At 36.5% G+C, this 24,986-nt stretch overlaps 2 protein-coding genes across 4 annotated transcripts in view; one reads left to right on the plus strand and one right to left on the minus strand.

Moving 5' to 3' along the window:
- STAM (signal transducing adaptor molecule) overlaps window positions 1-2,264 on the minus strand; it is an 81,682-nt gene extending 79,418 nt beyond the window's left edge. The window contains exon 1 of the mRNA XM_036888978.2: window positions 2,139-2,264. The gene's annotated coding sequence lies outside the window, so the exon portion shown is untranslated. The remainder of the gene's footprint in view (window positions 1-2,138) is intronic.
- On the plus strand, window positions 1,813-18,566 carry HACD1 (3-hydroxyacyl-CoA dehydratase 1). 3 transcript variants are annotated; one of them, XM_057498255.1, is made up of 7 exons: window positions 1,813-2,165; window positions 9,250-9,367; window positions 9,549-9,567; window positions 9,643-9,731; window positions 12,383-12,504; window positions 16,478-16,656; window positions 17,613-18,384. In XM_057498255.1, the coding sequence occupies exons 1-7, from the start codon at window positions 2,026-2,028 to the stop codon at window positions 17,714-17,716; spliced, it is 771 nt and encodes a 256-aa protein (XP_057354238.1). In that variant the 5' UTR covers window positions 1,813-2,025; the 3' UTR covers window positions 17,717-18,384. The 3 variants fall into 3 exon arrangements, with proteins under 3 accessions (XP_057354238.1, XP_057354239.1, XP_036744905.2); XM_057498256.1 differs by having other exon boundaries at window positions 1,815-2,165; window positions 17,679-18,384; XM_036889010.2 differs by lacking the exon at window positions 17,613-18,384 and adding an exon at window positions 18,391-18,566 and having other exon boundaries at window positions 1,820-2,165.
- Window positions 18,567-24,986: the final 6,420 nt, after the last annotated feature.

Consider the following 24,986-nt stretch of genomic DNA (forward strand, 5'->3'; position numbering starts at 1 on the left):
AAACTGACCTTTATTCTGCAACTAGTCCCAGTAGCTTTTTTGTGGAGTCCTTAGGCTTTTCTAATTATACAATGTCATTTGCAAATAAATAGTTCTACTTCTTCCTTTCCAATTTAAATGCTTTTTTAAAAAAGTTTGTATTTTCATCAAATTTGAACAACTTTCAGCTATTGTTTCTTCCCCAAGCATGCTTCAGGCCCCCCGGCTCCATACCATCCCCACAGGGGAACGTTTTCCTCAAAATTAGAATCTAAGTTTCCAGGAGCAGACTGGTAGTGCACGTAGTCCAGGAACCCAGATCTGGACCCGTGTGGATGGGGTGCCCCTTTCTCTCGTTGGTGTGCCCTCTGATCCTGTTCTCCGCATGAGGATGATTCCATACCCTGAGGAGTAATCCCGACTTAGGTCTATGTGGTGTCCTGTGGTCTGCCAGGGACCAGGCTCAGGTTCAAGGAGGACGACCCAACAAGCAGATTGCTTCCGTTGGCCTGCGCAGGATTTCTTTCGCAGGATCAGCAGAGATCCAAGTCGCCAGAATATGTTAACACACTGATTTGGGTGACTCACACTGTTTCAGGCCTGTAAGTGGTGTACATGGATGATTTCACTTAAATCTTATAACTACCCCATGACTTAGGTTTTAGAATTATTCCCTTTGAGGAAACTGAGGCAAAGAGAGGTTTAGTTGCCCAAGTTCACACAGCTAATAAAACTGCTGGGAGTCAAGAATTTGGAATTTGAATTTTAGTAATCTGACTCCAGAGCCTGCCTTCTTCACGGTGTGCTCTAAGGAGAAAGAGGGAAGAGCTATTAAGAAAACATGGGACAAAACAGCAGCCGACTCACAGAACCCAAGAATGAACTAACAGTTACCAAAGGGAAAGGGACTGGGGAGGATGGGTGGGAAGGGAGGGGATAAGGGGGAAAAAAGGGTGGGGGGCATTACTATTAGCAGACAATGTGGGGGGGTGGTACACAGGGAGGGCTGTACAACACAAAGACAAGTAGTGATTCTATGGCATCTCGCTACGCTGATAGACAGTGACTGTAATGGGGTATGTTGGGGGGGGACTTGGTGATGGTGGGAGTCTAGTAAACACTGTTCCTCATGTAAGTGTAGATTAATGATACCAAAATAAATTTTTAAAAAAAGAAAAAGAAAACATGGGTATCTGGGAAAAGATTTTTAAAAAGTAAAGAGATAAAAAGTGGAGAACAGTGGGAGACTATCTTCACCCGGGGTTCTTGTTAGCCCTGTATCTGTAGATTTCCAGTATCTGTTCAAATTTTCTCCTTTGCTATCTTGTTCTAACCTTTCCTCCAGTTTAGCTGTAATAGCCACCATTCTGCGCTGCACTGAAATCAATGTCCTTAGACCACTGCTCCAGTGGAACGCACACAAGCGGGGCGATCCTATCGTATGCCCCCTAGACGTGCCCCTCTGGCCAGTAAAAGTGAACAGGGTGAAGTGGATGCTGCTTCCCCAGATGATCTTATGAATGAGCCTTTGGCGGGAAGATCCCTCTACCTGTCTCCACAACCAGAAACTACCCTACAAAAAGCCGGCCGGGGCCGGGCTGCCAAGTCCAGGTGTGAGCCTGTCCCGGCAGGACGCACCCTCCAGGCGCACGTCGCGGGCGCCCACGACGTCTGGGCGCCTCTCTCAGAGGAGGTCTCGCAGCTAGCAAATAGGACTGGACACCTTCTCCGTGGGCGCAGAAACGACGCCGCTGCCGAGAAATTGAGCCAGGGGGGTTCTCAGACCCCTGGCGCCCGGCGCCCCGCGCGAAACTGGGAGGAGCTGCCCCGCGCGTGCTCCCGAGGGCCGGGGGCGGGGCGGCGGCCGGGGGCGCCCGCTCCTCCCTCTGCGGGCCTGCTGGCGGGCGGCGCCGAGCCCCCTGAGCGCGGCACGTGGGGCGCCTGAGGCTGCAGCAGCCGGCGGCGGCGCTTCTGCGGAGCACTCGGCCGGGCTCCCTCCCACTCCCCCTTCCCCTCTCTTCCACCACGCTGGGCCCCGCGGCCACCATGGCGTCCAGCGAGGAGGACGGCACCAACGGCGGCGCCCCGGACGCCGGCGAGGAGAGGGAGGCCGCCGGCAAGCGGCGGCGCCTCAGCTTGTTGGCTACCGTCTGGCTCACCTTCTATAACATCGCCATGACCGCGGGGTACGTGCGCCCCGGAGGTCTTTCTGCTCCTGGCTGTCCCCACGCGGCCGCCCCCCGGCACTCAGCGTCGGGGCGCTGGTGGAGCGGCGGGGGGTGCGCGCGGGGCCGTGGGGGAGGGGCGCCTGCGAGGGCGCTGAATGGAGCGGGGCGGGGGGCGGGTCCTGCGCGCTCGGCATTGCCTAATACGGTGCACGGTGGGGCGCGGTGGCCGCGGGGCGCAGGCGGGAGGTTAAGTATAGACCCGGGAAGGAATGCGGGGCCGCCTGGGGCTGCCGCTCGCTGCTCCTTCTGTGGGAGAAACGCCCGTCCAGCCACGCTGGGGCCCGGAGCCCAGGCCGATGCCCGGACCTGCTACTCGGCCGCCTGCCCCGAAAGCGTGTTCTTCATGCCACACAGTTTTCCTAACTGTTAATGTCACCACGATTTTGTTTTTTTTGTGGTTTTTTTAAGTAAGCTGTTCTACCCCGACAGCTTCTTACTTGGGACCATGTTCTAAAAACCTAGCGGAGTCGGAGCATGGCACTGGTATCCAGCATCTTTATTGCCCCATGCTCCGTTTCCTGGTTCCCTGTACTTTTATTCCTGGCTTTGAATATGATTTAAAGTTAAGGTTACACAGTGACTATCGCTCAGTAGATAGTAAGCCGTCAGAGTGACTTCTGTGTCAACTGCTTTTCAAAACCCGTCGGGAAAGTGCTCTTAAGTTTTTAAATTGCATTTCCTTTTAAAGACGTTGCATTATCATATGAAATATTATTAACCTACAAAAATGTGGGGGAAAGTTTAATATCTTAAACTTTCTCCAGGGCTTATAGAAGAAGATTAACAAAAATTTAATACATGATTTGGCCCAGTACCAAGCCCCTATTATATGCTTAGTGCATAGTCCTGAATACCACATGCAGTTTATAAAAAATATGATAGTTATTGAGGATTTTTCGGTGTCTCGGGCACTGCGTTGGTTACCTTAGATGGACTATTATCAGTTTTAGTCTTCTACAGTCCTGTGAGGGGTGCATGATAATTAGGTTGATAGATTAGAAAACTGAGGCACAAAGAGGTTAGGTAACTTGCCGAGGGTCACACAACCAGAGAGTGTCAGACTTGTATTTCAGCCCAAACGATCTGGTTCCAGAGGTAGGCTACTACATCACCTTTCCACCTTACTAAATTTTGTAATCTTGAAGGAGAAAAATAACAGATTCAAAGCAACTGGAGAACAATGGAGTACCCACCACGCGCTACTGTCTTTAGGTATAGTAGAGGCTGAAAGAATTCTTTGTCCTCTGTAATAGTCTCTTGCAGTTAATACATATTTTTGGACACCTGACACTTGTTAACTGGTCTGGCTGTCCCCTCCCTTTCCAGTCCACTCTCTCTTTTATAAGCCAAGTTACTCTTGGCCTTCAAGAAATGAAAATCAATGCATAGTTCCAGTTTAATAGTCACCAGTGACTCCCCATCATCACCACCATAATCTAAGGGATTTAGGCTGCCAGTCATTCAGGACCCTTTGCAATACGCTCCCCAATTCCTTTTTCTGGTTTTATTGCATTTGAAATCTCTTCTAACTCATGGTGCCCTCAAAGCACTAAGCCTTTCTACTTTGACCGCTCTCTCCATCTTTGCTCAGACTGTTCACTCTTTGTATTATGTCCTGTTTATTCCTCCCATGACTTTTAATCAGGCCAACCTTTTTGAAGTTTCTGAGTCTCCTACCGCATATGGAGCAGAATTAAATGCTCTCTACTTTGTGTTCTCACAGTTCATTGCCATCTTTCCTACCAACCTAATGAATTACTGCTTCTCTGAAACTTGTGTATATTAAGAAAGTCCCTTGTCATTTTCATCTGTACTTAAAAGGCAAGAGTAACTGAAATCTAGTAATACCTGCAACCTACTTATTGGAGGCTTTCTAGAGGTGATGAGATTTGAAAGATAGGATTGGCATAGTGAGGATAGATAATTCAAATGAGGTGAATTCTGGAAATAGGCATGAGATATGAGAAAGCCTGCTATATTCTCTTGATTTAATTGAAGGGTGGGGATAGTGGTAAATAAGATTGGAGAAGTGGTGTGGAAAGTGGGAAACATTTAATGGTGTGGATAGCAGAGGGTTGGTTGAAGTTCTTTGTGTGTATTTACTTAACTTGCTTATTTTGTGTTTCAGGGTTAGTAGAATTTTTGTGTTTATTAATTTTTAGAATAGTTTTGAAAGCAATAAAATATTTAAAAAATAAAAATTTTACACAAATCTAAAAAAGAACTTTCCTAATGCCTTTCCCTTTTTCCTTACTCTCTTTCATACAAGTATCTAACTCTCTTCAGATTTTTACTCAAATCTCCATTCTCAGGGAGACATTCTCTGGCTGCCTTCATTCAAATAGCAGCCCCATACAAACACTCCTTATCCCCCTTGCCTGCTTTATTTTTCTCCATCACACTGTTGCCATATAACTGAATGATGTATTTTGCTTATTTGTCTTGTTGCTGTTGTCTGTCATCCTCCCATTAGAGTGTAAGCTTTGTGAAGCACTCAATAAGTATTGAGTGAATGAATACATATTACAGAGCATTGTAGTTATAGTATCTGCTCTATTACATACTCTTGTTTTAATATTCTATTAAATATTTCAATGTAGTTAATATATAGTCTTTCATGATTACATGAGTGATAGAGTAATGTATAAAAATGAATTAAATCATGCCTTTAATGATGTTTTGCTTTTATTCCTTTCTGTTGATTTAGTTGCTTAGGGTGAATCCCCAGGAGTAGAGTTATACTTTTAAAGGATGTAAGGATTTTATGGTACTTAACTCATAATAGGTGCTTGACTAGAAAAGTGAGCATCTCTTTCTCATGCTTTTTTTTGACTTTTTAGCAAACAATTCTGATCTTATATGTGTTAACTGCATTGTCTTAGGTGAAGTGAGACGTAAGAAAAATATATTGGGCCTTGTCCTTGAAGAAATGTAACCTGGGATAATAAAAGACAGATTGAAATATGCTCAACAGAGTGACAGGTCAGACAGGTAGAGAGAATCAGAGAAAGCTTTGTGAGGGAGATCATAGCATTTCAGCTGAGCTTTGGAGGATGAGTAGTATTTCACAGATAGGCATGGGTGAGGATAGAGCATGAGTTAGGTTACAGAGATGTGACATTGCCAGACATCTTATTGAGGCAACAACAAATGGGCCTGAAGTGTGGGGTAAGAAATTAAGATGGACAAGTAGCTTAGGCCATTGCACAGGGACTTAATTGCCTTGCAAACATGGTTGAATTTTACTGTTAATGGTACAGGAAGGTGTTGATTAAAGGCTATCTTTCACTACTTTTTAGCTGGGTAAACACAGATAAATCACTTAACCTCTCTGTCCTTGAGTTTTCTCCTCAGTAAAATTGGAACAACGCAACTACTTTGCTAGATTATTAAAAATAATTAAAAAGATAATGAATGAGGTGGTCAGCTGGGTACCTGACACACAGTGGATGTTTAAAAATGGTATTTGCTGTTCCTAGTAGTTAATTTACAAATGGACATCATGCAGGAAGAAAAAGTATTTAAGATATTTTCACAGTATACATAATGGAAATTATTAATGAGGACAAATCTAATATTCAGGCCTATACACTTCCCAAAACATTAAGTAACAAACATTTTATTCCTGAGAAGGAGATATCCATGTGTGGATCTACCACAACTTGTATATTTATGCATTCACCTGTTGATGGACATTTGGGTTCTTTCCAGTTTGGGACTGTGACAAAGCTTTGAGTATTCATGTGCAAGTCTTTGCATAGATACCTGCTTTCATTTTTCTTTGATAAACATATACATGTGTGATGGCTAGGTCACCTGGCAGACGTATTCTTGATTTCTTAAGAAACTGCCAAACTGTTTTCCAAAGTGGTTGCACCATTTTACATCCACACAGGCAATGAGTGAGTGTTCTAGCTATTGGTCATTTTCATCAGCACTTGATTTGGTCAGTCATGATAATTTTGGACATTCTCATAGGTATATTGTACATCTCATTGTGATTTTAATTTGCATTTCCCTAGTGACCAAAGACAGTGAACATCTTTCCATGTGTTACACCAATTGTATATCTTTTTTGGTATAAGGTCTGTTCATATCCTTTGCCCATTTTTTATGGGATTGTTTGATTTTCTGTTATTAAATTCTGAGAGTTGTTTATATAGTCTGGCTACAAATCCTTTATCAGATATATGATTTGTAAATATTTCCTCTAGTTTTGCCTTGTTTCTCATCTCTTCACAATGTCTCTCAAAGAGCAGAAGGTCTTAATTTTAATGAAGTCCAGTTACTCTGTTTTTTTTTCTCTTATGAGCCTTTCAGCTTAACTTTAGCAGCATGATTTTCTACATACGATAAATTGAAACACGTATTGGCTGCTAAACAAAGTTCTTAGTTTAGGAAAGGCAGTTTAGAGGTGTCTACAAGCAACAAATGAAAGTAGAGATAGTGTAAACATCAAAGACCATCTCTGGTACAAGTCTCTAAATGGTCGCTTTACATGAACTGTCAGGAAGAAATGATAAAATTAGGATATTACTGTTTTTCAATAACTGCGGACATAATGAACCTGGGCAATAATCGTCAATGCTGCTAACATCCCAAACAAGAGGGACAACCAATAATTGTGTATTCCTTAGAGAAATTGTCACCCAGCCTATGAATTAGTCTCCACTGTGAATCTTATCTGATCAAGCCCTGAGAATTGACTGTCAGTTTATAGGAAATACAGGGAACAGAAGAACATACTAAACGACATGTGGATATCCAACTGGCAAAACCCAGGCTGAGGGAACTGCCAGACAAACCTCTCAGCATCTTCCAGAGACAAATTTCATGAGAAGGGAAGCTCACTTAGGAAACCAGCACTGATTAGATTAGCTCCTGGCCGTATTTACTGGAAAACAGATGAGAGGTTAGAGTAGATTGTTTGGTGGTCTAATCCCAGAATATTAATTTATTTTATTTCAACTAGGTTAGTGAATGGTGTTATAAACTATTCTAGTTAGGACAATACCACCACCTATGGAACATTAAAATTTGTTGTAATGTTACGGTGCAAGAATTTTTATATCATGCTATTGAAAAACGTAGAAAGCTTGCTATCTAAATGTATCTTTTGATGAAGTCTTTAATAGGTTAATAACTACCTCTCAAATTGATCTTTTGTAAAAATCTGATTTGGATTTGCCTTAAAAAGAGATCTGTGTGGAAAATGTGAATATAACAACATCTCATTAAGCTTTTTGAAGTAGTATAGGGTCTTGGAATTGAATATAATGAAATTATAACATTTTAAACCCAAAAGGTACCTAAAACATTCTCCAAATTAGCAATCCTAGTTGCTCAGCACAGAATTAAAGTTGGCTGCCATATGGGAGGAAACCCATCAGCTGAATCCAGTAAAGCTGTAGAATAGTAGAAAAGGTACAGCACCACGGCTTAGGAGACCTCAGGGCTTCAATTTCAAACTTGACCATAAATTACTCTAATACTTAGCATTTAGTCACTTCATGTCTTTACATGGTGATCGTCTCATATGAAACAGTGGCCTTCAAACTTTTTTGATAGCACATTACTGTCACTAAAATTCTTGAGCATAACTCTCCATATAACTTTTAAAATTATAATTTAAATAGAAAAATTGCTATGATTAGCTAGTATCTCAAGTCACAGTATGTACTTAGAAGCAGGCCAGTACTGCATAGTGATACAAGAGAACAGACTCTGAGCTCAGTGGTGGCTTTCCGTCGCAGCTGACTGGCTGTGTAACCCTTTCTGCTTGTTTCCTCAGCAGTGAAGTAGGATAATAATCCCTACCTCATAGAGTTTTTGTGAGGGTGAAATATTAAAATATTAAATATGCATTAGAATGTTGTCTACAACATTTGGGAGCACTCGGAAGGTGTACTCATTAACATTGTTACATTTCATATGTCTTTGTGATAGTTTCAGGTGCTTACCTGACTTGTTAAATCTCTAAAAAAATAATTTCTTTAACCTCATTATGTGCTGAGAGGTAGAAGTTCCCAGACTAGAGGTACCCATTTTGCCATTTTCTTATTCTGTTGAGCTTGCATTTTGCTAATATTCAATCAGTAGTTTCTTGGCAGGAATCTTTAAGCCATCTGTCCATTTTATGAGTGTTCTTCTATTTTAAAAAACTGTATAATAATTTTACAATCCATAAATCTGCTTAACTAGATACTTTGAAGACCACTGATTTAAGAGCCTGAGGTAGCTACTCATTTCCATAGGTGTATTATTAAATATTTAGAGGTGGTACAACTTTTTAAACTTTTAAGTGCTTTTGTAATTGTGAGGGAAACCAGGAAAAAAATGACCTCTTATCAGTAACTCTGGGATATGGAGTATAGGGTAAGAAGGTTAGTCTCTACCAAGACAGCTTGTGTTTTAAGTACATGAATTCGCAGCAGAGAATCTATTTAACGTGCAAATGGATTTTTGCATTGAGGGCATATGGATTTTTTTTTTAAACAAACTCTTTGAAAGCAGACCCATGTCTGACCTATATGTATGCCTCTGTGGCACAATTGTTATTATTTATTTAAAAACTTTAAAAAGCATTCTTACTAAAGATTTTTACTTAAAATTACATACTGTATTTATATAGTGTATAAAGTACATATTTTTACTTTAAGAAAGCCTTATGTAATTATATTTTTTCACTATTAGTATTTACATATTAACATATATTTGTATTTAATATGTTTCAATTATATAGTTATTAAATATGTAATTATTAAATGTCTTAAAATAAACTAATTTCTTCAGTCTGTCAGTTTCATCTGCTGAAACCAAAAATACAATGAACATTGTTTGACATTTGTATGTAGTTGGTCTGGAATATGTTCTGTTCATCCCAATGAAGCATCAGTATAAAAATAAATGTTTTTAAAATAGAATAATTAACTGAGAGCATAATAAAGCATGCATATTACTATGTAGATTAGGGCATTTCCTTTCAGGAAGATCAGTGATACTCACTTTGATAGAACTTTGTAAAATACTCTTATTTCTGTAGGTGGCTGGTTCTAGCTATTGCCATGGTACGTTTTTATATGGAAAAAGGAACACACAAAGGTTTATATAAAAGCATTCAGAAGACACTTAAATTTTTCCAGACATTTGCCTTGCTTGAGGTAAGCTTGCAATAATGCTGTTTTTCTATCATAATTTTTATTTGAAAGTTTATTTGTTGAGCACAACTAATCTTACTTTGCTGATGACATACTACCTAGGATTTGTTGAAAATGCCATTGACAGGGATTTATTTTATGTTGTATGCTATTGACTTAACAGTTTTTTTTTATTTGCTTGCAGGTAGTCCACTGTTTAATTGGTAAGTTTTTCATGTAGTTTTTATTTTTGGTATAAATTGCCTTTGAGCAATGGTTGACTTGTTTTTCTCTTTAAGGAATTGTACCTACTTCTGTGCTTGTGGCTGGGGTCCAAGTGAGTTCAAGAATCTTTATGGTGTGGCTCATTACTCACAGTATAAAACCAGTAAGTGACATGAACATGTTGTCTACTTGAGTCTGTAGGAAAGCTTTTTTTATTAATAGGAATCTTAAATATTAACATTGGTATATTTCAGGAAGCAGAACCATTGTATAAATGGGTTGGGTTGGGATTTAAGTATGGTTGATTATACATTGACTTAGTGCATTAGCAGAATGACTTGGAAACCATAAGCAAAACAGAATATTGGCATTTTATAATCCTAATATGCTTTTCCTGCATTGTTTTCCAGTTTTAAAACTAATTTTCATATTCTGCCAAATAGTTAAAACGTTTTCTCCTGTGTATTCCCTTTGATTACATAATTGAAATTGTGAGTATAAAGAGTTTATTTTTCCTTATTTACTGTTGAATGTTGTAGCAAATGTAGTTCTGTAGATCTGAACAAATGGAAAAGACTAAATGAAAGTTACAAGGGAGGAGGACCTTAGGGAAAATAAGCATATCACTTATTGAGGCATGACAGGAGATGGACCCGAATCTAATTGATGTCTTAAATCCTCTTAGATAAACACGCACCATGCTTACTATGTCAGGACATTGGGCCTTTTAACCCATAACAGAATCATTTTCCAGATGGGCCCTTCTGACCTTCTCTGACAGCCTTTGGAGTCCCCTGTCTACTTGAAGACAGATCTCTGGCCTCATTTCCATTCCTCAGACGCCTTTCTTGTCTCCTCTCTGCCTGGGATGATACCTAACCTCCCTTCCATTGCCTCCTGGACTTACTTGCCTCCTGTCTGCATGGAGGCAGATCTCTGACCTTCTGCCCTCTTAATTAATACTCTACACTTTAGCCCTCTTGATCAGTATTTTTTACCCAGCTTACTTGATCCAACTGGTCCTTAAGTAGCAGCTGCCATATGGAGAGCAGTGAGTGCATGCCATGCAGGAAACCATACTTTTTATTCAGATTGCCCCACGGTTTAAAAACAGGAGTCCAACATTAACAGAATAAAAGAGAAACTATTCCAGACAGTGAATGAACATAGTAGCTGGACCAGGACCACAAAGAATCTGAAGACTGAAGAAGAAGAAGGAAGACAAGACAGGGTGACCAACATTAACTGAAGAAGAGAAGCTAAAGGGTGGCTTGTCCACAGAGAAAAATCATACATCTGCTCTTTTATCCCCCAGAGGATCTCTGCCTTCCTGTTACTCTTTCATTTTCTCTAACAATAGTTCTCCACTGGCACCTTCCCACCACTCTTTAATTTATTCAGCCAACATTTATTGGGTGCATTCTGTAAACCTGGCACTGTGCTAATTTCTGAATTTGCAAAAAGAAGTCATTCTTACCTGTGTTATGTACTGACTATTGGGGAGTCAGGGGCACAGCCATATGGATGTTGAATCATTCAACAAAGTACGTAGTCTCTGCCCAACATCGTGCTGGGGATCTAGCTCTTAATACAGATATGGTTCCCACTTTGTGTAGTGTATAATTGGGAATGATGCTAAACAGGCAGTTGCACAAATAATTGTTTCATTATGTTAGTGTTAGTGCTTTGAAACAAGACCAATATGCACTGCAAGTATCTGGGGACTTTGCCTGACCTAGGAAGTAAAGGAAGACTTCCCTGAGGAAGGCATGTATAACTTGAGCACTGATAGATACACAAGAGTTAGGCAGACAGATTTTAATATGAATTAGCAAGTGTTATAATAGAGAATTGAACAATGCTTTGAGAACAAAGAAGATAAACAAGTAACTGCTCATGGGAAGGGGAAGAGTTAGGGAAAAGTTCCTAGAGGATGTGATGTTTGAACTGGATCTTAAAAAATGAGAAAGTGTTTTCTATGGGAAGTAATAAGGGGGCAGCATTCTAGTTAGATACAATGGCATGTGTTAACAGGCAAATGTTCAGAGCATATTCTGGATATATAGAGTTAGTATCACCAGAGAGAGGTGATGTTGGTTGGGCAGGGGTGGGGGACGGAATGATCGCAGATGAAGTTGGTTTGATTTCTGAGCAAAGGTTGTAAAGAACCTTGAACATCATGTTAGGTGGTAGGATTTTATCCTTCTCTCCTGTTAAGCAGTGGGAAACCAGTAAGGCTTTTAAATCGCAAGACTAGCTGCATCTAATTTGGTTTTTATTTGTTTGCTTCTTTGTTTTTCTTTTAACGAAAAACTTCCATCTTTGAAGACAATGAGAATGGAAAGACTATTTAGGAGGCTGTTAACAGTATAGTCTGGGTGAGGGAAGATAAGGCCCTAAATTAAAATAGTGGTAGCAGGGCTAAAGGCAACGGGGTAGATTCAGGAGTTAGTGTTACTGAAGAATGGGTAGATTCGATCACTAATGGAAGTTGGGGAGTCAGATCATTCCCATGCTTGTTTTGAGAGGGTGAAGTTGCCTGGATGCTTAAGTTACTGGCTAGAGTGAAAGGTGAGAGAGAGAAACCAGTAGAAATTGGACCATTCCAGCACTTGGGACATACTTAAGTTGTGTGTGCTTAGTGAATTATGTAATGGTGACTTCATTAAGTTTTCTGTAATTTCTGTATTGTATCTATGTAACCTTAACATTTCATTATAATAAAAGATCCCTAGTAAATAATTAAAATAAAATGTCTTCATGGAGAAAAAAAATTCAAGGTTAAACACACTGTGGATTTCTCTAATTCTGCAGATCCAGAATGAGGAGAGTGTGGTGCTTTTTCTGGTCGCGTGGACTGTGACAGAGATCACTCGCTATTCCTTCTACACATTCAATCTTCTCAACCACTTGCCATACTTCATTAAATGGGCCAGGTGGCGATGTCTTCCAGTTTAGTTTCTCACAGTTCTGTGCATGAGCATTTTGTGTGCTGAGCTAACACCAGAGAATTAAAATTTTTGTCTTAGCCCCGTGATGCCAGGATGCTGTTTTGGACCAGCAGTACTATAATTTGCATTCTAAAAGCTTAATTAAATTAGAAAGAAATCATTAATACATTTTTGAGTAAAATCGATCAAGACATATTAGTATCCTTAAATAACTTGTGAATTGGTGGTTCATTTTTCTTTGAAATCAAAATAAATACTTTTGAAATTAAATGTATTTCCAAAATATGGCATTTCTCAGTTGATTTAAATTAATAGTGAACCTACTATCCACAATTTTTAGTATCTTATATAAATAATGTCAACATTTTTGGTATTTTTTGAAAGTAGAAGCAAACATTTTAAAGCCACTGTTATTTGAAATTGTTATTATTTAGAATGTAAACAAAATTTCTATCTCAAGGGTTCTCAACATATCTATCCTGAAGCAACAAATTTTAAAGCAAAATATGTTCTTTTTAAAGTTTGAATTCTCTGAGCAGCTGATACTTTACAAAGTTACTATAAAAACAAGACTGCTCTTTGGAAAACAAATCACAAGCCAGCGTAGATTTGTTCATTTCATCCACCATGTTGTAGTTGCTGTGCACCTGCTGCATACCTGAGGTGCAGGTAGGAATACAATAAAATCTCTGTCCTCTTAAGACAGAGGAGACAAAAAACAAAACAACTCATGGGTATGTGAAAAGCCAGGTGGCAAGAAGTGCAAGGTGACAGTTGGAGTAGGAATGTCTATCCCACTTACGTCCATCCCACATAGGTAGGATAAAAGGATTCAACAGTATTTTCATCCTTTACATTTTTTGTTAAATTATGGAAGTAATAATGTTCTCAATGTAAAAAACTCAAACAGTACAGAAGTACATAAAAAAGTTCTTTTTTATCCTCCATCCTTCCCACCTCCTCTGGAGAGAGAAAAAGTTTGGAGTTTACCCATTCAAATGTTTTTGTATTAACAAACATGAACACACAAATATGAGCTTATGAAAACATAAATAGGATGGCGTTATACTTGTTTATATCTTGGAGGTCTTTTTTTTTTTTAATCTGTACAGGCACATTTGGATCTAGTCTTTAACACTGAATGTTGCACAGTATTTTCTAGTATGACTGACCCAGGTCTCTGTTGCTAGAATTAATATCATTTCCAGTTTTCTAATATTATAAATTCTGCTTTGAGATATTATAAGCAATGCTATACCCATGTTTCTGTTATTTTTTAAAATTCCGATGTGTATATTAATATATCCTAACTTGTTTGAAGATAATCCGTAACTAGTGTCAGATTTGTCCTTGATCCCTATATATTAAAAGCCTAACACTTTGTCTTAAGTGATTACTCCTTTTTTATAACTCATATATTGTACATGTTCAAATACAATAAATTAGAATATATAAATAAGCCAAGAAGAAGAAAAAATAGTTAATTGCTTGCACAATTACTTACACAAAGATAATCACCATTAATTGTATTATCTAGTTTTTCAGACTTTAATATTCTCTACATCCTTTTTAAATATTTTGTATACAATAAAATGCTTTAAAATTTTAATTTCAATTTGAACACATTGTCTGTCATAAGAAGCTGCACCGCTATTTGTATCAGTTTGGTTGGTTTTATTCTTACGGTACCTGAAAACTTCTTGAATTTTATCTATGGGGCCTTTCACAAAGTTGGCAGTTTGAAATGTAGCTTGATTCTACTCCCAGAATGCATCTCAATGCCATTTTGCATGATCTCAGTCTTCCAGACTTCTATCACCTTAAAAAGTACTAATTCACCGATATAGTCCTTTCTCATTTGTTGTATTTATAAAATCTGTTTGTGGTAAGATAATAGCTTTGTCTGCCTTTTGGACTGCATTTGCATGTCTTGAATTTCTGGAAAAGTTCAAAACTGCCATTGCATGTTTAAATTTGTTGTTTTGAAATGCTTTCTCAATAGCCTTAATGTTAAAAAAGGTACTGTAAAAATCTTTCAATTTTGAAATGCACATGTTAGCATATACATCATATCAGTTAATTATGATTTCTGATGAATAATTATATTTCACATCAGAAACCTTAAAGATCTTGATTGTCTATATATATTTGCCAACCCCATTAAATAACTTAAAATAATATTTGATTTATGTTAAGATGTTGGAGCTGTTGCTCTCAGAATTTCACTTTAGAAATGGCTTATGTATAAATAGTTGGCTTACTGTGACAGTTTGAATATACTTTGATTCTGTTTATATGTTAGACATATTCCTAGAGAAGTCAATTGAGTAGACAATTGTTTATTGTTATGTTTTCATACTGATTTCCATTTTTATTTCTAAAATGGATTCCCTTCAAAAAGCTTTTAGATGAAAATTGTTAGGAATCTTTAAGGAAGCATTATATCTTTTTCTGAATAATAGTAAAATCTCTCATGCTGCCATTAGAACAGAGTTGGTGACATGCAATCTTTTTTAAAGTGCAAATAAAGTAAAATAAATTGTATAATTTATTCCCATTTCATTAAAAATAATCACCATCTTTAAGGTATTATACTAGTTTATTCTAGGAGTGATATACTTTTTTCTACTAAAAAACAATGCTACCAAAAAGTCATTTGAGAGTCACATAAGTTAAAAATATCACTTAAATTAAGTGTGAATGTTATACTTGAGAGAGAAATATAAAATGTTCAGTTATGTGATCTTAAATTGAGATAGGAAATTGAGGTTGGAAAGGATTGATTTCAATGATAGACAAATAACTGCAGTAAGACTGGTAAGAAAGCAATTACTAGTTAATCTATTTTTGGCAGATATTTCTGTCCCCCTCCACCATCTCTTATCCTTGTATATCTTTGGCACATAGGAATAAGATGATTTTTAAGTTGTCCCAAGCTTCTGCCATATTGAAAATTTCACTTTCCTTTATAAATATTTCTTATGCCAACAAAATTGTTAAATAAATTATGGATTAATTTGATTTCTTTCCTTTTCCACCAAAATTTTTACCTTCATTTTCTGTGGGAACTGTTACATAGTGACTAACTCAGAGGAAGATCATTTTCTTTAATAGAGAAATGTCATTGCTTTGGGTCCTTGAGGTTCTTCCTGCTGGAGACCCATGGACTTAAGAGGGTGGTTCCAGCTATAGGCAGAAATTATGTTAGAGAACCTGCCGCAATCCAAAGGAACACATTGTGATTTTGGATTTTGAACAGAAACTTTTTCAGATGTGTTTTAAGCAAGCTAACTATTACTTTAAAGTGGGAATTCAGGAAACAACTTGTCTTACCTGTTTTGCTATGAAAGCAGTTTCAGACAATATATTCATTAATAGTACTGCTGTTTTAAGTGGTATTACAGTTCTCTAAAGTAATTTTTTTAAAATTACTAACCATAAAAGTTTTTCCAAATACTTCCAGAGAACGACTTTTGTAATTTCAAGGTTTAGATATAAAATCAGGATCATAACTAGTCTTTTAAAATGCCACATTGGATCAATAAATGAGCTGCAGGGATCAGTCAGTCATGAATCCAGGTGTCAAAGGAGTTAGTACCTTACAGGAGGAAGTACCTTACAATACTTACATATACTTTACAATACAGTATTTATAATACTTACATACTTGAAAATACTTTTAAGTCTGCATATACATTTTTTAAATGTATATAATTATTTCAGTACTGTAAAATAAGTGGACTTATTAAGATCCTGCCATTTAAAATGGAAACTACCATGAGAAAAAAGGATTATAATTAATAAGCAAATTATTAAAGTAGGAAAATAACTTTATGTGAGGTTATTATAAATAGGTATGGGAAGATGAATTTTTAAGTTAAAATACAATAGTAACAAGAGATCAATGATACAGAATCCAGTTATAATTCTCTGAGTTTTTTGGTGTTTTTTTTTCCAGATACAATTTTTTTATCATCTTGTATCCTGTTGGAGTTGCTGGTGAACTTCTTACGATATATGCTGCCTTACCATACGTGAAAAAATCAGGAATGTTTTCAATAAGACTTCCTAATAAATACAATGTCTCTTTTGACTACTATTATTTTCTCCTAATAACCATGGCCTCATATATACCATGTAAGTATATATTTATTAGTACTTTGATTTAGCATATGCAACGAACATTTCGGGGGAAAAAATCATAATGCACTAGTTTAGAAATGAGAAATAATGGCTTACAAGTATACCAAAACCTCAGTCCACATGTATTCATAATTTGAAATAACTGAAGAGCAAGTGAGTCAAAAACTTTCTCCCAGTTAAGAAAAATGTAATGTTAATATGTGAATAGTTGCCTTCTCAAAATCATTTTAAAATGAGGTTAGTATGGTTTGTTTTTTAAAGAAAAGATAAAGCATAAATCATTGAACTATTGGCAAGCATTTAGAATTATGCATCTGAATAGCAACATTTTATCCAAAATTTTAGGTCATTTCTATCCTTTAAATCTATACTTTGAAAAATCATGTAGGAGTGCTTTTTAGCCTTCTGTGTGTTGCTTTATGCACTAAAAAAATAATGAAGCTGCTTTTTTAAAATTATTTTGAGTAATTCAGCCTCTTCTCTAATTTCTCATCACCTTTTAATAGTTGGAATTAATTGATGAGGCTTTACTTATTTCATTTAAATACTAATCATGGCATATTTTAGGTCAAACTTTGATAGTAACAGGAATTAAGTAAAAGCAGACCTTATTTATTTACTTTTCTCAATAAAATTAGTGAGGCTGATGTGAGTGGGAGAAAAAAGGAAGTGAGAAAAGTTTATACAATCTAAAATCTACATTGACAAGATATAAAATGTTTCCTCTAATAGGTGTGAGTGTAACCCTTGGCTAGCTGCTTAGGCCCTGCAGCTTCTAAGCTTTTCTAAAATAGAAATTTACTTGATGGTTGGACAGTTTTTTATTCCCCTGATCTTCTATCATTTCAGCCTGACTCTTATCAGATTATCCACCACAGCTGAGAGCTAGTTCAGGAGCTAAGGAGTGGTATTACCTACCACACTTGTTTACACCCCCTTGCCCTCCCCAGCATCTAGTGAATGGCAGCACACCATGAGCAGAGCCAGACCTTGCTTCAGTGTCCGTCATGTCACAGTTGCAGGTTCAAGTACTGGGTTCCCCTCTTCCTTGTAACCACTGAGGCATCTCCACGGAAACCCAGGATCTAACATCATGGATCAAAACCATCGAACCAGTAACTTTGGAACTGTGTTTTCAGGTGTAGAAAATTGGTACCCCTGCCTATCTAGGTCACATTCTGGAAACCTGGGACCATGAAATGTGCTACCTTAATGGCTCTGAGTATGCATCTAGGGAGTGCACAGGCCTCTTCCCCAGTGTATTTTCCTGATGGTTAAACCACGTTACCAGTGTACACATATCTGAGATCAAGGGTAGCCCAGGGGCAGCTATTTGTGAGGGGCACAGATGAAGCTGGGTTATGTAGGCTTGGATAGCCACACGTGTTCACCAGACTGTTCAGTACAGGACACCAGTGGACTGGAGAGAAGGGCAGCTTTCCTTGTACTGAAGCATGCTGGCACCGTATTCCAAAGAGTTACAGAATTCTAAATTCAGACATAGCCTTTCAGTTCATTATGTACATGAATCAAGATATTTAAGTTTGCTAAAAAAAACAAAAACCCTAATGTTTTATAGTATTAGTATAACCTTACCCTGAGCTCTGTAAATAGGGGGGGGTAGCAGTGGTATATGATGTACTTGCTCTTAAAGTTTTCCACATTTAAGAGGTTTCAAGTGTAAATAATTTCCAACAATAGCTTACCTTTTTTCTTTTTTCAATTAAGTGTTTCCACAACTCTATTTTCATATGTTACGTCAAAGAAGAAAGGTGCTTCACGGGGAGGTGATTGTGGAAAAGGATGATTAAATGATCCCTACAAACAAGGTGCTCTTTCCAGAAAAACCAGGATTACTTGTGTCCAAGTTTTAATAACAAGAATAAATAGCTTCATGAAATATTCATGGATTGTTTTCATTTCTTAAAATATAACTTGAGACACATGTCATTTGCCAATATTTGTCTTTACATTGTGCCAGGTCCATTTTCTACAAGAGCTATGTAAGTGTTTATTACCAATTTCTGGATAGGTTATGATCATTAAGAAATTAATTGGGTGTATACCTGGAAAAAAAATCTTGTTGGTCTCTTATTTTAGTTTGACTAAATTTTTTCACAACATATGCTCAAAGCTTTTTAAATCAATATTTAAAAATTAGTTTAATGATTGAACATTATGGTACCTGCTAGTGATATTTATGTGATATTTATAAGTGAAAGTAAATACATAATTATAATAACTTGTTCATAATGTATTGGTATTTCCTGAGTCCAATATCTATTTCTTCAAGTTCTAAGGCAGCATTTTTTTATTAATAACAATTTTTGGAAGCATGGATATAATTTGCTATCATAAGACTTTTGATAGAAAAAGTGGCTGTACAAAAAACAAATATTCAAGTAGATGTCACAATGGAGAATATTCTTAGAATGTATGGGCAGGCCAATTGAAAATCCTTATACCACCAAGCAAGTTTATTTTTATTTGAATTAACCACCCAAGGACAACCTTTTCAACTGTAAGGATTTTAAGGCACTAGAAAGACTATAATTATATACTTTGCCTTAGTTCTGAAAAAACTAATATTGGATCTAATCATAATGTTATGTTCAGAAGTCTGTCTGAGAAAGGCTGCTCTGTACCATGGAATTATCTACAATAAAAGTCATGTTATGATAGTCCCTTTGTAGTACGTAAGTAATGAAAAGTTTTGGGGCATGACCTAAAACAGACTCATTTTATTTTGAATTCTATTGAATAGCAAGAAGTCTTACAATAAACCTTCTGTCTACATGTTTAATAGAGAAATACACTGAAGCTAGCTTAATACTTCTTTAATTCTTAAGTAAGTACTTTAAAAATGTCTTCCGCTCATATTAATGTATTCTGCCTTTTAGAATATTAAATATGTAACTTTTAAAGAAAAGGAACTTTTTGCCTACTATAGATACACAGGGGTATTTTGGCTTTATATGTTCTGTATTTGCATTGGCAGTCAACACATAGCATTACACTTTTCGAAATTGCTTGTTTGTGATACCACCTCCTTTTCAGACTTTTTCACCTGGAGATTTGTAGTTCAGAATAGTTTTTTGCAAACTTTCATTTTAGATGACCTGATTTTTCAAAGGTGCTATTTCTTTTATTACATTACATTCTAATATTTCTCTGCAGCTGAATGTTTTAATGAGCAATAGATACTAGGTAACAAATTCTCAGAATGCTGATGCTCATTCTGCTTTTACACTGATCCGTTTTCTTCTTGAATTTTTCTGTGGAAGAAATTTTCAGGGATTTTTTCCCTTTGGTAACATCAGTATAAGAAGTTCACTTGTTTATCTTGCTAGATGCCTGTCTCATGAAAAATATTTTAAATCCTATTCCTAAAATTTGCATTGATTCAACTTGGACTCTCTTCAAGCAGCTGTCAACTATCCTAAACTGTCCCTTGTGTAGAAAATAAAGTGCTTAAATGATAGTGTGATTCTAAAAAGAAAAAGGACTTGAATTTCCTTTGCACTTGTTTCCTGTGCCTGCATCTTTGGGATTTCTCTCCAAGTCACCTTAATATTCCTTCCAGTGGGTGAGTCAGGGCTTGAATCAAATCATCCTGGCACAATATTTTGTTAAAGCACAGAAAGTTGTTTTGCAACGTTATTTCCTAACAAATCTAACCTAGTAATTGTGTCAGAGGTTTACTGTGTAAAGTGAAAAGATGACAGGAGGAAGATGTTAATTCCCTACAACAGTGCTTGGCACACAGTAGGCACAAAATAAATATTTGTTAGGGCAGGGTGGGAGAATTATTGCCCAATTCTGTTATCACTCGCAATGTATCATCAGAAGAACGTATATCAAGGAATTTTGATGCTAGCAACACTGAATTATATTTGGTGACATTCTATAAAATTGTCATTTTTAATTTTTCAAAGCTTTAAGCTTGATACATTATACAGTATGTACAATAGGCTTTTTTTTTTTTTTACTTTTCATGGTCTTAATTTGATGTTAATACAGCAATATCCCTAGTAGTTAAAAGAATGCCAAAATAAACTATATAGGAAAGTCATTTTCACCAAAAGCTTTTGTTACTTGGCATCTGTTAATTCTCAGAAGATGATCACATCTTTAGATTTGTAAGCAGCTATTTATTATGCCACTATCTCATCATTTCTGATGATACATTGCAAGTGATAACAGAATTGGGCAATAATCCTCCCACCCTGCCCTAACAAATATTTATTTTGTGCCTACTGTGTGCCAAGCACTGTTGTAGGGAATTAACATCTTCCTCCTGTCATCTTTTTACCTTACACAGTAAACCTCTGACACAATTACTAGGTTAGATTTGTTAGGAAATAACTTTGCAAAACAATTTTCTGTGCTTTCACAAAATAATTGTGCATTGGTAATCTGATGTTGCAGGGTTCTTTGTGTATAAGCATATCAGAGCACAACTAATAGATAACATCCTGGCTTAAAACTGCTTTCAAATAAACTGAATCAATTATAGACATGAAACCGATAAAGTCAATCATTAAGGCACAATATTGAAGGGAAAATATAAAAAGGAACATGTAAATTATTTTTCAAATGAATGTGCAAAATGCAGACGTGTTTTCCGTTAACATATACATAGATCTGGACTAAACATCATTGATAAAGTAAAAACTAAGACCAACACAATTTTGTAATTTCTAGTATAAAGACATTAAATGGAATTGAAAATTCAGTTCATAATTTTAGTCTAAATGTACAAAATGTCTTAGAGATAAATAGTTCCTATAGATAGGAACCTTAAAAATGTATTCTAAAACTTTAGATATTTTTGGAGTATTTCTGTTAACAGCTTTTAAAATTATTTTTTAATCACTTTTTGCTTTGAAATAATTTCAAATTTACAGTAGGGTTGCAAGAATACTGAAAAGTCTGCATTTGAATTTCCAACTTGCTAACATTTTGTCCATTTGTTGTAGCATTCTCTCTATATATTCATAGTATTTTGTGAGCCGATTGAGAGTAGGCTGGAAATACTAACCCCTAATTACTTCAGTGCGTATTTACTAAGAGCAAGGATGTTCTCTTACATGTCCGCAGTACAAAGACCTAAATCAGGAAGTGACCGTTGCTAGGACACCTTTATCTAAACTACAGACCATACACAAATCTCATCAGCCTGCGTGTTCTGGGCATATACCTGTGCTGGGGCAGCATCCAGTGCAGCTTTAGGCATTACATTTCGTTGTCATCTCTTTTAGCCTGGAGCACTTCCTTTGTTTTTCTTCATGTTTGATGACTGACATTTTCAACAGTACAGGATTTTGTATAAAGTCTCTCAATTTGGGTTTGTTTGCTGTTTCCTCATGATTAGATGTAATTTATTCACTGGCAAAATATTCATTTGTTCCATTGACTGGTGATATTGACTGATGTTTTGGGGTTTTTGTTTATTCATGTTTTGGTTAGAGTAACGAATAGGTATTTTACTAGTAGAAGGCCTTTCGATCTAACTCACTGAAGTTTGTCTTTGAAGCAAGGTGCTGGGATTTCTTTTACCTAGTTAATGTGCCTGTGCTCTGATACATGAAGATTGATGTCTTTTTAAGTGCTAAAAAGTACCAAACTCTTTTATACATTTTCAATTTCCAGGCATATTATTAACTCGCCTTTATATTGACTTTTATGCGCATTGACTGTACAAACTCCATGAGTAAGTAATTTGGAGTAATTTGGTTTTGCTTAAAAGTTCTTAACTATAGCATTCTGTCCTACATTATCATATAATACCCATCCCATGTTGTTCTCCTTCACTAGCAAGATTGAGGTTGCTGTCAAAAGCACCTTTTATTTCTTGATTTGTGATAGTGCCTTAACTCTATATTTTTTAATGCAATTTGTATAATTTGAAAATTAAAAATTATTCTTAAGTCCCCTTAACACTTTGTGGTTTTACTTTGAAGATAATGACTATAGAAAAATGTTTTTAGACCATTATCTTTCATAAGACTCATTTGAGGGCTCTGGAGTCCTTCCCTTTGCATCAATGGCCATGGGACTGCGCTGTCTGCATTTTTAGAAAGGTGCTGGGCAGTTCTGAGGTGGGCTGTTTTTGTTGTACCACTACCCTTGGAGAAACACTGCAGAGAAATAGCGGGGGGCAGGGTGCAGGGAGATGATGTCTTACAAATGTCATATTTAGTGTACTTAATCTGAAAAAAAGTCAACATTTCTACATCATTCTTTATTGTTTCTAATCAAGATGAACACCAGAGTTGTAAGTTTATGCAAATAGAAACTTGATACTTACATAGTATAAAGTAGTAAGATATTTTCTTTGTGTTTTAGGCATATTTTACAGGCACACAACTGACCTGTCTATTCACTTAAGTAGCATAGAGCATAACACAGATAACAGTAGTACAATTCAAAGTAATGGCTTTTTGTTGTTGCAATGAATTAATGAGATGAAATGAATAGACATCATTACAGTTAGAAACTGCTGAAAGATTTTAGTTTAGTAGTATTAATTGAACAGAACTTAAAAGCTTGTCTCTTTTTTTGTGAATCAAACACACAATCTTAGAGATATACTCAAAATTGTGAAAAAATGTATATGCTCCTGTTATTAAAAAATATGCATGACAGAAAGTAATTGTAATTTACCTGAATTACTTATAATTTAATGATCAGTTGACTAAAATAGGTTTGTGGCTAAGTTAATATGTTCAGAAGCTAGTTTTAAATTGAGTTAAACCTTAACTGAACTTTATTAAAACCCTTAAAGTATAAATTAATCTTAAGAACTGAGGCAATGGAAAGATTAATTTACATTAAGTGTACTTGAGAAGAAAAAAGTGACTTTTTAGCAGTTTTCAGCTGGGAGAGTGTAGGTTTTTGAGCATCAGATATTAACTTTTTTTCAAAGCTGCAACTTTATAACTTGGTTGCATAAGCATTTATTTCAAAATCTGGTGTTATGTTTTGGTTTCAATTCCAAAATCAACATATGAGATAATTTACATAGAAACTAATTTTGTGGCATTAAAAATATATTAATTTTTAAATTAAAATTAAAATTTCAGCAAGTTCAGAATTTCAGGATAGTTTTTTTCAGAAGAGTTGATACCATCTGTATTAAGTAGAATCAACTAACAATGTAAATAGGTGGCAGGACTTAGGTATGGAAGGGGATGCAAACTCAACAGTCCAAGCAGGTTTATTGCTGAACCTCAGAGGGCCCCCTCTGTCCTGGCCAGCAGAATAAAGGAAAGGGGTCCCTAACAACAGGTCAAGAGGCTTTTTATGGCCAGGGTTTTGGGCGGGCTCTTTGAGGGGAGGGGTCAGGGGAAGGGTGGGAGTGTGGCTTGCCATGTCCTCTGGAGAATGCTTGTAGCCTAGGTAAGATGACACCTAGGTCTCTGATGGTGGGTGGGCTTACTTGAAAGGTCTGGATTCTATCAGGTAATAGCATAGCTAGTAAAGAAAGAGGCTTTTAAACACGTTTTGTGAAAATTTTGTTTTAAAGGTTGTACATTGCATAGTTATGAAGCAATTTCACCCTTGGAAATTCCTAATTATTTATTATGCTTATGGGGTTATCTGCTTTGTGTCAGTGCATTCAGATAGTTTTTGAAACTATTTTAAAAATATTTTCTGTAAATTAATTTTAGAGGTATATATACCTTGTAAACACTCATTGACTTTCCTTACTTTAAAATATGTTTTTTGTTGGATAAACATTAGAAGAAGAAAATAAATGATTACCACATATATTTTAAAGTTTTGTGGAATTAAGGCTGAATTGTGTAGTACCAAATCTAGTCTTGTAATGAATGAAATGGATTAATTTAAAGCTGTAAATGTTTCTTTAGGGGCAAAGAGTACATAGAATTTATTTCATTATAAATACTAATAAAAAATAAACAATACCTTCGGGTATTATTACCAGATTATGATGGCAGGTATTTAAAAATTCTCATCAACCACATTCAGTGGTGAAATGGTGACATGTAAGGGTTAAGAACTAGGGTCTGGGAGTGAGACCTGTGCTAGATTTGGGAAAAAGACTTTAACATTCTTAAACTTCAGGGTCCTCTTCTATACAATGGAGTAAGAAGTGCTCTGAGTTGGGAATGAGATAAAGTCTATGACTTTGTAGCACAGAACTTGGTGAATATAAATACTCTATAAATGTTGTTATTAATGACAATTAACTTTTTATGGCTTTCTAGCAGCAGCTGTATACTGTCAGGTGAAATTTCTGAAGTCACACCAAACCCATTTATTTCTTGGTTGGAATCTAATGTCACCAAGAATTGTTT

The sequence above is a fragment of the Manis pentadactyla genome, chromosome 3 (genome assembly GCF_030020395.1).
Source record: "Manis pentadactyla isolate mManPen7 chromosome 3, mManPen7.hap1, whole genome shotgun sequence".
Taxonomy (NCBI): Eukaryota; Metazoa; Chordata; class Mammalia; order Pholidota; family Manidae; genus Manis; species Manis pentadactyla.

Coding starts and splice junctions, on each gene's coding strand:
- HACD1 (XM_057498255.1), top strand. CDS start 2,026: ATGGCGTCCAGCGAGGAGGACGGCACCAACGGCGGCGCCCCGGACGCC. Junction 2,166..9,249: donor AACATCGCCATGACCGCGGG/GTACGTGCGCCC, acceptor TTATTTCTGTAG/GTGGCTGGTTCTAGCTATTG. Junction 9,732..12,382: donor TTACTCACAGTATAAAACCA/GTAAGTGACATG, acceptor CTAATTCTGCAG/ATCCAGAATGAGGAGAGTGT.